Genomic DNA, 17853 nt, shown 5'->3' on the forward strand with positions numbered 1-17853 from the left:
AGCCTTTGACAAAGGTTATTTCCATGGATTTGCTGATCTGATAAATACAATTAGCTGATGTGCTTGCGGATTAAAAACATGATTTAATGTTAGTGATGCTTGGACACACTTCATTATCTTAAATGGAAGACAGATTCACTCACATGTACTGTAGTTTTTATGCCCACCTCATAGACTTTATCAAATTTAGTTCCATAATCCATTTATGTCCCTTAGGACTGTAAACCCCATTTCACGTGTGGAAAAAAGTGAGATACGGAGTTCGTCACTGACATTGGGACTACAATGGAAATTTGAAGGTCCAGGGCTTCGAACTCACAGAGCTCTTCCACACTCACTAGCTCATCCTCCCACACTATTTCTAGGTTGTGTGTCACAGCTTATGAGCTGTGAACAAAAGATGAGCACAGAACAGAAAGTCTTCCCTAGCATATGTTTTCTTGGTATTTATCCGTGAAAGTTTTCTCTTTGTGTACTAGTTTTCATGCTATTCACTCTATCTGAGTGGGAAGTTTCTGTATCTCTCTTGAGCCTGTGCAGGCAGAATTTCAAGGCTACACTAAAAAGTCACCTCTTTCCCCAGATTTTGTGTGAGTGAGAGGTGAAACTAGGTGGATGAAAAAGGAAGGTCTCATTTTTAGTGGAATGACAGGTCAGTAACCTTATGGACATATGTTGTCAGTACTACACGGTGAAGGAAAGAAACTTTTTTCTGAAAAAGGCAAATGAAGCATTTGCCTGTCAGAATTGTTCCTGGGGCCTGCAGAAAGCAACAGAGAGATGAAGATGAAAGATACGGTGATATTTTCCAAATAAGGTTATGCTCTTGCTCCCATTGACTTTAGTGATGACAGAATCAGGTCCAGAAAGTGTGGTGAACAAGAGCCAAAAACATTTAAGAATCTTCCTAGTCCTCCCCCTGCCTTTTCTGGAAATTATAGCCTTGCTATACTCATCCTTTGTTTAAAAACAAAACAAAATCATGACCTGGAAAGGGCTGAGTAAGGCCAGGCGGAATCCTCTGTAGTTGTCAAGAAAACACAGCATCGCTTTGACATTTTTTTAAGCCATAGGATTGCCTGGCTTTCCCAATTCTCTTGTAAGGCAAACGTTGGATCTTGGCTGCTTTGAGTGCACAGTATATTGTGCAGTATAACATAGTTCTGTAAGCAGAGTCATATAATCAAGTTAATTTCAGCACATCACTGAAATGTCAGCTGCTATGAGAGAAAGCATTTAAGACCAGTTGTTCCAAATAGGGCATTTGTTGTATTTTCCTGTAAAGATACATTACATGACACAGGTATTTACCTTGGGTTTTTTTATTTGACATTTTTAGTATTCAATCTTAAGAAATACATTGGAGTTTATAATGCTTCTCTCTTTTTTTTTTTTTTCCTTTTTTCTTTTTTTTTTACCTAAAAAGGAAATGGATATGGCAACCCCCGCAACTCACCAGGTCTGCTGGTCTCACCTGGCAACTTGAACAAGAACATGCAAGCAAAATCTCCGCCTCCAATGAATTTGGGAATGAACAACCGTAAACCAGATCTCCGTGTGCTTATTCCACCTGGCAGCAAGAATACAATGCCATCAGTGGTAATGCATTTTCAAAGTTTTTTTTTTATCTCCTTCACATAAGAGGTATTTAGGTATTTCAAGGTCTGCTCAAGCAACTAAAATCAGCAGAATAACATTTCACATTCTTGCTTGTTTGGTCTTTCTGTCTAACCTTAAGGCTTGACATCAAGCTGAGGATGTAGGCAGAGCCTGTTCGATTGCTTTTATGAACTCATATTTACTTCCTCCCTTTTTTCTATTGAGTTGCAAAATAGGAACTGTGCTCTGCACAGTCTAAACTTCTGCACTCTCTCTCCTAGTAGCTAGAAGAGCCTTTCCTGGATTTGTTATAAAGGCTGAATTTAACCCTGAGTATTCCTAACCGACTGTTTTTCTTAAATATTTAACCACACAGACTCTCAGCAGATGGCAGATTAACTACAAATAAATTAATCTGAACTCTAGCTCTTGAGCTCCAAAGGCCAAATTTTATAATGATAAGAGGTGGTAAATAGATAGAACAGGATAGAAAGGAGCATGAAAATGCTCTATCTCCTGCCAGGATTAACGAAATTTAGGCAGGCTGTTATGCTAGAAGGCTGAATCATGAAGGCGTTGTGTGCGTACCGTGTAGTTCCCTTCTGAAAGTCGGTTAGTGGTTGCAAGTAAATCTTTCATGAGTGATTTAACTTTAAAAGTGAGCTTGATTTAAAAAGGATCTTGATGGTAAATTTAAGTGACACTATAAACACATTTTTCCATTATGTAACAGACATTATTAAAACAACTTCCAAGTTGGCTACTTCAGCTTGATGCATAATAAATTAACTTTGAACATCAAACTAAAACCCCCCATGTATGTGATGCTGCCTTCTGAGAGGATAAGTAACAAATAGTCTCCTACAGGGCTGTGCTCAAAGTCGACCACGGCAGTGACAAGCTGTCTGCATCAAATGATTTATTCCAAGGTCCTTAAAACTGATACTTTCCAAGGGATTCTGTGAATGGTCAGGTCTCCTGAAACCAGGTATAGCAACACAGTCTGCAGCCACTGGGGCTGCGGAGGAAATAATGAATTCTTAGAGGAAGTCTTGTGCTGAAAACTGGATAGATTGCCCTCACAACTGAGACAAACATCCCATTAGAAGGACAAAGAAGAGATCTATGAAGTGATATTTTTCCAAACTGTGCTCAGAAAGTGTTTCATTTGCTGCCCTTATCAGATGAAGCTGTTCCCTAGGCTAGAAATCTGCATCCTGGTAAATATTTATATTCACTAATTTTTAATGCTCCTTTCCTATGCACTCAGTCTGAGGATGTTGATCTGCTTCTGGTAAGTGGTAGTGATGTTCATCTTAATAATGAGGAAAAGAAAGTCAGTTCTTTTGTATGACTGATACTTGTGTAGGTGAAGTGTTGGTTGAAATAAAACGGAAAACATTGCCATAACTATTTTGTGAATAAAAAGTTCATCATAATTTTTGAAATACAGCAATATGGAAGGCCAGGTGCAGTTGTTGCACATATTCAAATTATGCGTGCTAGAATCAAGCCTTCTTGATGCTGGTGCTTTGAGAGTGTTAAACTTGTGTTGTTGAAGAAAGTGCAGCCTTAAGAGATTTTTTTGGTGGCTCTCTGGTCATTTTATCCTGCCACTCACAGGATTCGAGTTCTCTAGTGCAATTTTTACAGTGCAACATCTAGCGCCCCGGAGTTAAAGATAAGCGTGTAACTGCTGTGCTACCTAACACTCGAAGTTTGTTTTATTGCACAAAAACGAAGTAGTCAGAGCACCATCTGCTGGTAAGAGTTCAGTGTTCAGCAATCTCGGGGTGCCCCTCACTTTCAAAGCATAAAATCCAGTAGGGCTGGGTTTGGGGTTTTTAATTTCACCTTTTTTTTTTTTTTTTTTTTTTCCAAGTGAAAAGGAAGACAATGGGAATAGAGTTTACATATTTCATTACTTTTTCACACGATCTGTTCTCCTACCCACAATAAAAGCAATCTTACTTGTTACTAGTTCAGTTACCTAGGAGATACTGATGTAATGGGTTACTATGGTGACAACTGGTCTCTTGAAGGCTTGTAAATGATAGGGTTGGCAGAGTTCATAAAAGCCACATGTTAAATGATTAATTTCTAGAAATTTGTATCAGCCTGTATTTCTCACTCACAGAACATACCCAGAAAGCTAATACACACAACTGACTTAAAACTAGTCAATAATATGTTTATTTTACTTACTTTAAAAGAATCAGAGGATAAATAACTCCCAGTCTGCTCAGTCATTGGCTACTCCAGTGGTTTCCGTAGCAACTCCTACTCTACCAGGGCAAGGGATGGGAGGATACCCATCAGCCATCTCAACAACATATGGTACTGGTAAGTATGGGTGCAAGATGTAAAGGGTGGGGGAGGGAGCAAGATGCTGACAAATGTCTATCTCAGTACTAATGAATTAGCTAATGTTCGTTGGGAGAAATGAAAAATTCATAGCTGATATGCTTTTGCACGGCATTTACTTATTCTGTATCTGTCACTAACTTGAGATGTATCTATTTAAAAGTTAGCTGTTTTGTTCGAATGGAAAACTACTTTGATAGCTTTCTTTCATTGGCTTTAATAAAAAGTGTAACTTAAAAGACATTTCTTAATACTTTTTAATTTCATGTAGTTGAGTGCACCTGTAGTGGGAGCAAACAGCTTCCCTGGCTTCAAACCGGAGTTCAGTAACTTTATGGGCTGTCACACAGTAACCTGGGAGAGACCAGAAATGAAGCCTCAAGAGATCCCTTCCAGTTCCCATCGCACGGTGCTGCTGTACAGAGCGCGCTGCCATGCAGATCCAATGCTCTGAGAGAAGACGTGCCTTGTTCAGGCACAGGCTGCCTGCTGGGTTCTGCAAGGAAGTCTGTAACCAAAATATTATTGTTTTTCAAGCCTTTGACTCTGTGAGAACGCATCTGTAGTAATGGTGGATACACAGGCTAAGAATGCTTTGGATCTTCCAGATGCAGAAAAGCCCTCCTAAATTACAGAATAATTACTAGTGCATTATTTGCTCCCAAGTTAATGAGTTGAGGGAAGAGGAAGGTCTACTTTTTCTGCTGCAACTTAATGTGATTGATGTAATTAAAATTAAAAAGCTTATAAAGTGACATGTGAAAATTACGATGCTAGTTATTGTTTAATTGCTTCCTCTTTAATTCTCTTTTAATTATTGTCTTTTCTGTTTTCAAATCTAGAATATTCTCTGAGTAGTGCAGATATATCATCTCTCTCTGGGTTTAATACAGCCAGTGCTCTTCATCTTGGTTCTGTGACTGGCTGGCAACAGCAACACCTACATAACATGCCACCATCTGCCCTCAGTCAATTGGGGTAAGCAGTGTTTTCTTTATTTTATTGTTCTACAGTGACTTCAGTCTCCCCAGTAATCCCAAATCTGAAATATATCAGCACATATTTACTATATGTAAGAGCTCCATTTCCCAAAACTGGAACTACGTATTTCGTTAAAAGTTTGCTAGGTAGCTACAATGAAATATTCTCTGTCCGTGACATTTTCTCAGTAGTGTAGTATACTGTTTATGTTTTACTCTTTTATTTCTTTAAAGAGCATTTTATTTCACTACTACAGAACAAACTAAACACTTACATTGTGCTGTTGCTGTATTTTGCCATTTATGCTTTTTATTTCCAGTTACTATAGCACAAACATTTACAGTAAACTTGAAAATTTTCTAAATATTTTTAATCAAGTAAGAGTGACATAATGATTTGACTTGAGATTAAGCCTTACCCTTATATAATAATCACATACTCTCTTCTGCTCAGCTCTGACATTCAAGTTGCATTTCTTTGGAAATGTTTTCTACAAGCAAACAACATAATTAGGCCTAAGAACTGTAAGCCCACAAAACTCGCTGTGATTTGCCTGTGTTGAGGATAGGTATTCGTGCCCTCTAGTGGCTAATTTCAAGACATTTATTCAATATTGTTGAAGCACACTGCTAAATCATTTCAGGATATTTAAAAGTGTGAAAATTCACACAGGGAAGTCACCTAATGCATTCTGGAAAAAGCAACCTATTGGCTCATTGACGTGAACTTTGAGAGTATTATTTTCAAAAATCCTGGTATCTGCAGTTTCTATTGAGTAAGACCGTAGGCACTCACCAGCACACCACACATAGCCCAAGGTATGGCTAGACACGTTTGAATTTTAAAAGATTTCATTGTAAAAATAGAAGCTGAAAACAGCTGGAGTGTATTTATGAGGAGAAATTTAATTCACATGCATTTGAAAAGTAAACACCTTTTTTTTTTTTTCCAGAAAGAGGTGCTACACATATGCATTAAGTTTTTTTCAAGATGGTTGCCATAATATGAAACTATTTAATACTATAAATGTGGCTTAAACTTCAAAATTCTCCTTCTAATTTATCTGACCACTTTTTGTAACTTACTGTAATTTCTTTACTATGCACAGATGGTTTGGGTTTTTAAAGGACAGCTATACAAATGTTTCAGAGGAAACAAACATTTTTAAACCTCATTTCTATATAAATAAGCATATATAGATACTAACTACATAAAAACATACAACTGAAATAGTTGCTGTGCTAGAAAAAATAGTCTTAATACCTTTCTCTTAACGCTTATTCTATTTTCTTTTTGAGTTTGCACTCTTTCTGGGACAACATTCAACTTTAACCGTACAGCTAAAGACATAAAGTCTCAAATAAATTGAAAACTCTCATGTTAGGTATCAATGTATAACCTTACAATAAGCTGATTGTTTTCAGTGGTGTACCAAAGAATGTAATAAGGCTATTTGGTTAACCAAAAAAGTATAAATTAAATCCTAAACTAACTACATGCCTTTTCAGATATGTCACACATCGTCATCTGTTTCTAATTCATATCACAGAATGTCAAAGTGTAATGGCTGTGGCTGGTGGAATACATTCTGAGTTGCTACTTTTATTATTATTCTTTCAGTGATTTGTAAATGAATTCAGCTATGAAAGCTGCTTCACTGACAGTTCTGGAGAAGTCTTCTATCTCTGCAGAAAATCATTAGCACTTCTTTATTTTATTTTAGTCTCTGAGTCTTACACACAAAAGCACCTGTGCTAACTTTTGGATTATTTGAAAAACTTGAAATTATACAGAACATATTCAGTCCATGTCAACCTGAGCTAGAATTTACAGGGAGATTAAAACTATCACGCAAAATTATAGTCATCCCTGTGTATTTGAGAAAATACGCCTAGAAAGGGTTTGACAACCCAAATCCCTGTGCTGAGTACTGGAAAGATTTGGCAACTGTGAGATGTTTGTTGGTAACAGTAGGCTGTAAAGACAGAGTTACTTCAAGAGACATCCTAGTTCTCCAGCAGGTTTTGTTTTTCACCGAAGCCTAAAGGTGAAAACCAGCTCTGCTTCCTCAGTGCATGGCAGAAGAATATGGTTAGTAATAGAACAGGCTATGGCTACATGTATTAACTTGCTCCAGATAAGCCCCCAACAATTTCAGCAGCACTGTCAGAAACATCTTTAAGATAATTGGAGAAGATCTCTGCAACCTAACTCTTAACTCTTCATGTTGCCTCTGCAATTAGTGACCATAGTAGCACCAGTGGGCTTGGGGGCAAATACCTGAAGACACGGGAGTAGTTCACTTTCCCTGTCTGTGCAGCTTTTGGCCTTTTACTGAGGCTGGTGAATAGAATAACGATGTAGAGCCTGTTTTGACATGACTGGGACATTAAAACAAGTCAGACTTTTCAACTTTTTAGGTTAAAAAGCAAAATAGTACTTTCACGGTCTACATCTGGAAAAAATACACATTCTATTGAAAATCAATCCCTTCCAAAACCTCGAGATTTTGTCCGAATATTGCTGCAATGTCTCGTACAGAGAGGGTTACTGCTTATTTGACATGGACCAAAGAGTCTACCAGAAGTTAATTGCTGCTAACCAGAAGGGAAGTTGATTCCAAACTTCAAAATAAATTATCTAAATTTTTTAGGTACAAGTACATTATACGGCAAATGTTCTCTTTCATCCATATTTCCCAGTCTAAGAGAGAATCTTTTCTTCCTTAAGTATCATCCACAGTGAAATTTTGGCTTTCCTAAAATTTAAGTGCAAACAGAAACAGTATTTTGTCTGAAGAATCTTCAGTATAGATTTGTTTACATAAAAGAAGTTTCTCCAAATTTCTACCCACCTGAACAAAAAATTGTCCAAATTTATGCATACTGTTGACTTGTTCTGTGACTCTTACATAGCAAGCTTATTGTTTAGCAACAATTAATTTTCATTAGGTAATAGCCGTAGCTAGCTATGGGCAAATATTCTCCATTGATCATTTTTAATGAAAAATTTAGATGCAGTGACATCATGTTTTGTGACTTTGTATCAGTTCTGCCAACTTCCTTGTTTTCAATAAAAGCCTTATATATTTAGGATTGAGCCTTTTTTCTTATGCCACCATTGTAAATAAGATGTTCCAGTGATTCAGTTTCATATTATTCTTTGCTTAGAAATTTCTTTTTAAAGTGTAGACTTTAAGGTGGGAGAGCTAATCAAAATATCTTGACGCAGAAATTTTTATTCTGCTTTTACATTGATCAAAAAATATGAAAAAACAACTTTGCCTTTACCTAAAAGAAAAACAGAGGGGAGGGAGGTAGGTTTCATTGCTAGCAAGTCAAAAATATCCTCTGTTCTCCTAGTTGCAGATTAACATATAACTAAAGTTACATGACTAAATTTTGCGGTGAATTTTCAGTGGTTCTTTATATATATATATGGGGGAAAATTATATGAAGTGAGGAAGTAAACTAATTTAGAGAAGCAAGTGTGGGCATAAAAGAAAAGGTATGTGAGGCTCTTTCTTCCTTCAACAGACCACTTTCTCCCTCTGTAAAAAACTCTCTGGTGCATGTTCATGTCCTCACTCATCCCCTACTCAGACCTGCACTTCTGCCTGTGCATGCTGAGCTTCGTACCAGTTGGAGGCTGGAATAGATGGAGACACACACAGAACTGATCTCACTGGCATCAGCAAGGACCAAACCCACTTGCAAGCTCATTGCATCCCGACTTGCTTCCCACATCTTACACAGCAGAGCTGTGTGGTTGTTCAGTGTTGAACCCAGATAGGAACCAGCATTTCTGCCATGTGGCTGTTGTTTTCTAAATAAACATCACATTTTGACTATACTGGTCTCAATAGGAACTGCTGTATAAAATTAAAACATTAATTTACTTCATTGTCCCCATGAAATGAAATGTTTTCATACAATATATGGAAAAAGGCAGTTACGTCAACATGAGTGGACTGCATGGCAGTTATTGAGTGCTTATAATTACACACAATCCTTTGAAGTCATTTGCTTTATTTTCTCTGTGGATTTTCCGTATTCAAAACATGTTTGTCTTCCAGTGAACTTAGTGTAAGTTTCAAATGATGAAAATAGGGCATGCCTGGACCAAAATTACATAATTATATGAAGAAACAGTGCAAAATATACAATGATAGATATAGATACAAACAGCTGTTTCTACACTCACACACATGCATGCACGAAAATAAATCATTTTGTAGCAGACAGAATTCTTATTTTTTATAATACAGCTTCTATTCTAAATAGAGATCAATCCTCTGTTTAGAATATGGATCTAAAGACTGCACCTAAGTATGCACCATTTCACCGTTCACATCTATGTGTAACAGTAGGTTTCCCTTGTAATTGGCCATTTTAGCTTACATGAGATTCTCATTAAAATGTTTCAGAAAATTTTAATGAAATAATGTAAATTGTAGTCGCCAAAAACCAGCTATTAAAATTCAGAAATAGATTAGCAGAAAAACACTATATGTAGAAAGAAAAAATTGTTGAATGATTACTCACAATAATTCATTTATTTATAGTTTTAAACCTCAAAAATTTAGTCCTGAGCTGCCAAAATTACTTCTTAACCTTTTTTCAATTTACAGAAAAGTGTTCAAAATACAGATCAACCATTTTTTAAACTGCCACAAATTTGTATGCCAAGTATTTACATAACCCTGCTGATGATTCACAAGGAATCTAAAGAGAAGTCTATAGAGATGCATTCTTATACTCACTTCTGAAACACTATTAAAAAAGCAACATTGCAGTATAGCAATCCCAGCTCTTTTTCACTGAAAATGCAGCTTATCCCTCTAGATATTTTCCTTTCTGGGCTGTCACACAATAGAATGCAGGTATGTTCCATGTGAACAAATTGGACTGAATATGGTTGTTTTTAACTAACATGGGTTTTTTAGCTGTCCCCAGCTTTGCAAAGTGACATGTCATCTGCTCATATCAAACACTTCTAAATCAAATCCCCAGGCTCCATCATCTTTTATTATGGGACTTTCAGGTTTAGCTGTAAGCTGTAAGCTTGGCATCTAAAATCATATGTAATTTTATTATACATGCTAAACTGACAGCCTGTTTTCCCAGGTGAAGTCCTAGCGCCTCCTAAGCAACAGAAAAATAAAGTCACTGGAAATGAAAAGCAAAACAAAACAACAACAACAAAAAAGGAATGTATTTTTGATTCTTGTTGAATTCATTTCAACAAGTTTTCAGGAAAAGAGTGGAATATTTCACTAAATTGGAATGACAGAGTCTTTTAGAGTTTCTTGTATGTGTTAATTTAATAGTGACAAAAGCAAAGAAAATGTCCTCTTTGCCAAAAAAAGCTACATTTGCTGCTGTGAGGGCTGTTACTCATGAACTGTGACTTATGAAAGGGATCGCTGCAAATTTGGCACATTCATCTGTATAGGAATGAAGTGTAGATAAAAGCAATTGGAGGTAGAATACCCTGTTTTCTCTGTTTTCTAACAAGATCCACCTGTTATTAAAGATTGCAATAATTCCTGATGAAAGCAGCTGATATCATCCAATATTGAAGCCATATTAAAAAAAAAAAAAAATTCTATTTTAAATCTGTCAGAAGAAAAGAAAACAACATTTTATCTTTCATCAAAGTTGTAGTAAATGTTGCTGCAGTAAAGCTCAGTTCCCAGTTGATGAGATATCAGGAAAAGTGGAATATTTCAAGAAATGAAAAGACCACATCTAAACTTAATTGTTTCTTCTACATGCTTAAAAATTACTTCCAAATCCCAGTATTTCTTCTGCTTGCAGTAAAAATGCCTGCACATCACTTAGGGTTTAAAATCTTGTGAGGCCAAGTGGTCGTTGCCCCCACTGCCTTCAGTCTCTCCCTGTATAAATAAATACGAGTAGAAACCTTGAAACTGTGTTTCTGGGGTTAAACACCAGCTTCAGACTAGCAAATGGTCCCTGAAGTGGAACATAGTGGGAACTGCATGTTGAGAACTCTATTTTAATAACGACGAGAAAAGCCAGGTTTTACCAGGAGGTGGTGCTTTTGTACAAAACATCCTGCAGATGCAAGTGATCTCATTTCTCCCGTAGAGATAAAACGCATTCTCAGTATTCACTCTCCTCCCTGCTTGTTTCAGCTTTCCTCTGCCACTGCCTGCCCACAAAAATGCACGGAAAGAAAGTGAACTTAGAATATATATAGCTTGCCTTTGACAGAGTTTTAGCATAGCAGTTTCTCTTGATGCTAGGAGCATCCTCTGAGCTGGGCTCTCCTACAGGCAAACACTACAATCCTCTGACATCTTCCACTACTCTTCAGCTTCTCTTTGGTAGTTTATTCAAAAGCATTCTGAACTGAGCTATGAAGTTATATAGATTTAAGGCATAAAATCATATCTAAATCCTCACCTGCCTGTGCTGTTTTATTAATGTCAATCCTAGGACCGGTAATTTCAACCCTGTTCTGAAAGGTATAAAATGTACCTGGCCCTAAGTTTTGTTTCTGTTTTGCATCTGAAGTCGCATGTCAAACTGAACAGCGATAAAAATAGTTGAGTGCCTTGAAACTAATTGGGTTAATCCCAGCAGAAAGTCCGTGCCTCCCCTGTCTCAGCCGGTGCATACACACACACAAGCATTAGTTATAAAGAAACCTGCAGGTGGTTCCAACAGTGCAAAGGCTCGCCTTCCAAAATTTGTTGTGACACTTGAGTCAAAAAAAGGAGAGAGAGAGAGAGAGAGAGATTGAAAGCGAGACCTCCTTTCAAACCCAGGGCATGTCCCGCCCAAGCTGACCACGTTTGTTGTGATGCTTTCATCTCTTTGAATTTGTGAATCCTGCCCTGAAAGCAGTCCTTGTGCTCTCTGCATGCGCTGGTCCTGCGCGAGCCTTTACACTGGTGTTTTGTGTGAGTGTTTGTGCATATCTGGGGGCTCCATGCCTCCTCCGTCTGTAACTGGGTTTCCTTTCCTCCTACAGAGCTTGCACTAGCACTCATTTATCTCAGAGTACAAATCTCTCCCTGCCTTCTACTCAAAGCCTCAACATCAAGTCAGAACCTGTTTCTCCTCCTAGAGACCGTACCACCACACCCTCGAGATACCCACAGCACACGCGCCATGAGGCGGGGAGATCTCCTGTTGACAGTTTGAGCAGCTGTAGCAGTTCCTACGATGGAAGTGACCGAGAAGATCACCGGAACGAATTCCACTCCCCCATTGGACTCACCAGACCTTCGCCGGACGAAAGGGAAAGCCCCTCTGTCAAGCGCATGCGGCTCTCTGAAGGATGGGCGACATGATAACATTATTACCTATTAGTTTTTTTTCTTGCAGTGTGTGTGTGCTATACCTTAATGGGGGAGGGGGGGTCGATATGCATTATATGTGCTGTGTGTGGAAAAAAAAAAAAAAGTCAGGTACTCTGTTTTGTAAAAGTACTTTTAAATTGCCTCAGTGATACAGTATAAGGATAAACAGAAATGCTGAGATAAGCTTAGCACTTGAGTTGTACAACAGAACACTTGTACAAAATAGATTTTAAGGCTAACTTCTTTTCACTGTTGTGCTCCCTTGCAAAATGTATGTTACAATAGATAGTGTCATGTTGCAGGTTCAACGTTATTTACATGTAAATAGACAAAAGGAAAACATTTGCCAGAAGCGGCAGATCTTTACTGAGAGAGAAAGCAGCTGTTATGCAACATATAGAAAGTGTACAGATGTTTTGACAGACCCAGCGGTTGGGTGGCCCTGAATTGATGCTAGAAAGAGACTGGGTCACCTACCATACCGAAAATGCTCACAGACATGCAGGCGTATCATCAGAGTATGGCACTCAGTTAAGAAGGATCAAAACATTTAAAGAGGACCATACTAGTAAAATTGTTGAGTTCGAGGGCTGACATATTTAATTTTAAAAATTCTGGGTCTGCATCACTTATTAAATAAAAAAAAATATAAAAATATGTACATTACATTTTGCTTATTTTCATATTAAAAAGTAAGACAGAGTTTGCAAAGCATTTGTGGCTTTTGTAGTTTCCTTAAGCCAAAATGTGTTCTTTTTTCCTTGATAGCTTCGCTAATCTTTTAAACAGTCCTGATGAAACAAACAAAAAGGACTTTTTGTATAGAAAGCACTACCCTAAGCCATGAAGAACTCCATGCTTTGCTAACCAACATAACTGTTTTCTCTTTGCAGAAGTTTTGTTTTTGAAATGTGTATTTCTAATTATATAAAATATTAAGAATCTTTTAAAAAAATCTGTGAAATTAACATGCTTGTGTATAGCTTTCTAATATATATAATAATTATGGTAATAGCAAAAGTTTTTGTTATCTTAATAGTGGGGAATTATATTTGTGCAGTTGCACATTTAACTATTTTCTTTCAGTTTTCTTTTACTGGGTATACATTTTACAGATCGAAGTCAGCTGTTGAAAGACTGATCTGTAAAAAGTTAGAATTTACCCATGGTGTAACAACTTAAATCATTTTAATACAGCATTTTACAATCAGTTGGGTGAACTGCGAACCATTGTATATACTGATTAGTTCTTTCATGCTGTTTTGTGCATTGTAACAAGATAAGGGCCCTTCTATTACTTCATGTCCTGCGTATCTTGTAGTTTTCCATGGGTTAAGTGACAAAGTGGCATAACTTGGCCCTTTCTCATTAATGAAGCTGGTATTCTGCCTGTCAGAATTGGATGTACAGCTCTAACGGCTGTCAGTTACGTGAGTGCAGGTGAATATTTGCGGAAGCAGTAGGGAGAGTTAAAGGGAGGGATTGGCACAAACATGCCTCTTGTAAAGATTACTCCCTTCTCTCACAGATTTAAAACTCTTAGAGAGATCATCCATTAAAGGACTGTTCAGAAGTCGACTGATCTTACGCAGCCAATATTGGCCATCAGGTCCCTGGTTCTCACGGACCTCTGCGGTTACGACATCTCACAGCGGGCACGTTGTTGAACGCTCCCTGTGTATTTGCAGCCAAGCAGGATTTGCTTCAGCATATGACATCCACATTTTCTCCTGCCTCGGACTGTTCCTTTGACTAAAGTAACTTGACCAGAGGGAATGTATCACTTCTTTAAGTAAGTCCCTCTTTGTCCCTCTTGTTTATTAGAAGAAAACAGCATACTCAAATGTTTCAGTTTAGTCTTTCTGTTGGAAGGAAAAAGTGTTTAAGCAAAATGTCAGTGCCATAGTAAAACTGTAACATTCTCCTTTTTCCAAGAGTCCTTCCAACTCTCACCTACATAGACACTATGATGAAGGATATAGCTGCGACAGCTAAATATCAACACAGAATATTTTGTTAAGGGAAATCCACACTCTGTTTCCCACCTACACACGCAGTTGCTGTGCACTGCGCAATGATAGAGTGTACCTCTCTGTAATAGAGAATGATGAAGAGACTACAGTGTGCATTAGGACATACGCTTTTCACTTATCATGACTTTATAGAAGCCTGCCTTACAGGCACTCTCAGCTGTGCAGGGGCTAGTGCATAATCTGGAAACTCTTTAAGCAGAATACTGTGCTACTAATGCATCCATCTTCTCTCGTGTAGCAATCCGCAGGGTAAAGAAAAAGATACGCATGTTTTAAAAAAAAAAACACCAAAAAAAACAAAAAAGCAAACAAAACCAACCAAAAAAAAAAAAAAAAGGTAAAATGGGGCCCATAATTAATTTTAAAACACAAAAAAACTGTTTTTGAAACCACTTTCTTCACCTTCAGATGAACCTATACTCATATTCTCTTCTGAGAATTTTAAACTTTGGTGTGTCAAAAATATGCAAATATATCACAAATGTACCTTGTCATTTCAAAAAAAAATACAACTTTACCAGTATTTAGTAGAAACTTGTCAGTGGGGAAGGGGATTTGGTCTATTGATATATGAAGAATAGCCATATTAATAGTTTACCTTGCGATTTGCCTCAGCAACGCATGAAAATGGAAAGATATCGTATTTAACGAAGATGCAGTGTAATATATTACTGCAAGTAACTAAGCAGAAAGTAGCGTGAAAAGTATTGCCTGGGCAATTTATATTAACTCTGACAGTGATTTTTTTGTATAAACACAAGTAGAACAGAATCACGTGAAAATAAATGCCAGTCACCCCTCTTGTTCCTGCTGCAGAGGGCGACTAACCTATACTGGCAAAATTGTGGGGGATAATGCATATTTGCAAACTGATCTAATGATAAGAAGCACAACTTTGATTGTGAAGTCACTTTCTGTAAACTATAACTGTCTACCTTTCTTGTTCCTTTATCTGTACCTTACCATTTATTGTATTTGCAAAGCTAATTTGGGTTTATTGTGTGATTCCTTTGTATTTAAGGAGTTTGGGGCAGAGCCCTGAAAGAGTATTAACATTTACTTTACCTTAACCCATGCTATATGATGTTTTAGGCAACATTCTTAATTGTAAGTTGAAACACCTGAAGTGGCATTCTAGACATCTGCAAGTATTGTTATAGCTAAGCTAACCTCTATTAAAAGGTGTTGTCAGTTAGTGTTTAATTGCTGGTGACAATTATATGATATACCCTATCTGCACAACCTGTATATTGTATGCATTGAGCCATTCGCAGTAAAGCTTTTGTCATTTCAGTGTTTTTCAAAAGTTGTGTTTTATAACAAAATGGCTTATATTTTTCCCAGAAGAGGAATTTAGCAGTTTTTAATGAATAATATAAAAATATCTGTTGTCCTCAGATCTTTTTCAGGTAAAGCTAGCGTAAGAATAAAAGAACTCATAGACTGTTTTCAAGGATGTCAACCCTTTTGTATTGTATGTGTTATCCTATATACCCTCTTTTATCTATAGTCCTAACAGAGCTGTTTTGTTTTCCTTCTTCCTTCGCCTTGAAGGTAAATGCTTTGTAATTTTTTAAAAGCCACTTGAAACCTCAATAAAGGCTGTTGCCTAAACATGGCATACTTCATCTGTTCCTGTTTGTGCCATCTGCTGTGATGTCGTCAGTTATATGGCATTAATTTCCTGCCACTACAGGTCTCTTGAAGGACTGATGGAACATTGGTATCTGTTAGAATGCTTCAGACTGTAGATGTAAAAAAGGCTTTTGTTAATATATTTTAACCAAAGATGTGGAGCAATCCAAGCTTTGAGCCACAGACCTTCTGCATCAAAAGTATCCGTTTGATTATTTTCATAATCAGGTGTTGCATTTCTACCTTCCCTTCTCATACCTCAGACTGATCCGTACCTCAGTTTGATTCAAAAAAGGTCAGTTAAGTAACTCATTTAAAAAAAAAAAAAAATGCAGTACCAGAGTCTTTTGTGGAGTAACTAATATCAGACCTGGGTTACCGCAGGCGTTACACTTGGATTGCTTCAGATGGTTTGTTGTATCCTTTTTTTCTTTTTTTCTTCTCTTTCATGGGGATTTGCTTCCATAAAACAATGGTGATAACAAAATAGCTTGTAAATGGGAGCATACAAGCATTTGCAACAAATATTAAAGTAGAGGCTCACAGCGGCATAAGCTGGACTTTGTCGCCACTAGATGACAAGATGTTATAACTAAGTTAAACCACATCTGTGTATCTCAAGGGACTTAATTCAGCTGTCTGTAGTGAACAAAAATGGGAAAATTTCAAAAGATTCTCCTGCTGGAAATAAGGTATAATTTGTATTTTGCAGACAAATCAGTAAAGTTACTGGCTTTCTTAGTGATATGGTGTCTGTGGTGCATTTTTTTATTAAGTAATGTTCCATTTTCACTGTTTTTGCACTGTAACACATGAAAGAATCAGCACTTTAACAACCGGCAGCTGCCTCCAGGTCCCTCTGCCTGTCACTTGTGCTTGCTTAGAAAGTTAAGCACCTTTTTATGGTGCCCTGAACATCTGGGTGCCTCACAAACGTTAATGCCCCACCACACATCATCCCACCAAGTTAGAGAAACTCTGTGACTGCTCTGGAAGTTGGTGTCACTTTGAATGAGGCCATCTGAATCTGGCCCTGACTGAGCTAGCAGAGGGGCTAGGAATCCAGACTCCCGTGTATACATCTCCTGTAAATTCTACCTGTGGGGAGAACTGTGCAAAAACCCTGCAGAAAAAAGCATGTTCTGTGTCAAAATCATATATTGTTGGGTCTATGCTTTATATATATCCTTTAACATGATATCTTCATAGGGGCTGCGTCAGAATTAATCTATTCCCTTTTGTGTACCTTTTTTGTTGTTGTTTTTTTTCCTGCTAACATTTATAGTTTTGGAGTCTCAGAGTACAAAGATCACTTTATTTCAACAAGGTGTTTTTTCATGCCAGAGGCAGACAAGCTGTTAATAACTTAAGGTGCTTGGTGAATGTGGCATTTTCAAAAATAACATTACAAGGCCTAGTTTCTAAATATGTTTATGAAAGAAAACAGCCGTGCTTTTATTTACCTGTTGCTTTTAATGACAATTTTTTTAAAGAGAAGCATTTCAAGTATTGCAGTGTTGGACACAACATAATAATTAGATGCTAAAACTAAGATTAAATGTCATTGGTTTTACTACATAATACACTTTTCTCAAGTAAATCACTTTTTGTCATCATTGGTAAGGATAAGCAAAATATTTCTGGAAATGCAGTTGAAGTGTAATACTCTCTGAAATCTTGGACAATTCATATCTGGGAGTCCTTGCTTTTGCAATCAGTCACCTGTGTGATTAATACTGATAATGTTATACCTGCACTGGAAAAGGTATTACTTAGCAAATAGTCTGTTTTATACTCTGTATTGTTATTTATCACTCCAGAAAAATAACCATGCATATACTGACTACTTTGCTCTAGATTCTATGAACTATATGCATAGTTTTTTTAATTGTGTGTTGCAGTAGAAGT

General features: G+C 37.2%; 1 protein-coding gene across 14 annotated transcripts in view; it reads left to right on the forward strand.

Annotated features, from left to right (window-relative positions):
• The window catches only part of MEF2C (myocyte enhancer factor 2C), a 140674-nt gene extending 123984 nt beyond the window's left edge, over nucleotides 1–16690 (forward strand). For 6 of the 14 annotated variants that reach the window (XM_074811876.1, XM_074811889.1, XM_074811875.1 and 3 more), the window contains 5 exons: nucleotides 1427–1599; nucleotides 2870–2893; nucleotides 3813–3942; nucleotides 4806–4941; nucleotides 11947–16690. In XM_074811876.1, coding sequence (XP_074667977.1) covers nucleotides 1427–1599; nucleotides 2870–2893; nucleotides 3813–3942; nucleotides 4806–4941; nucleotides 11947–12268 — 785 coding nt within the window. In that variant the 3' untranslated portion in view covers nucleotides 12269–16690. The remainder of the gene's footprint in view (nucleotides 1–1426; nucleotides 1600–2869; nucleotides 2894–3812; nucleotides 3943–4805; nucleotides 4942–11946) is intronic. The other 8 variants (XM_074811881.1, XM_074811883.1, XM_074811890.1 and 5 more) reach the window with 3 other exon arrangements.
• The last annotated feature ends 1163 nt before the right edge of the window (nucleotides 16691–17853 follow it).

The sequence above is a fragment of the Strix aluco genome, chromosome Z, assembly GCF_031877795.1.
Source record: "Strix aluco isolate bStrAlu1 chromosome Z, bStrAlu1.hap1, whole genome shotgun sequence".
Classification (NCBI taxonomy): domain Eukaryota; kingdom Metazoa; phylum Chordata; class Aves; order Strigiformes; family Strigidae; genus Strix; species Strix aluco.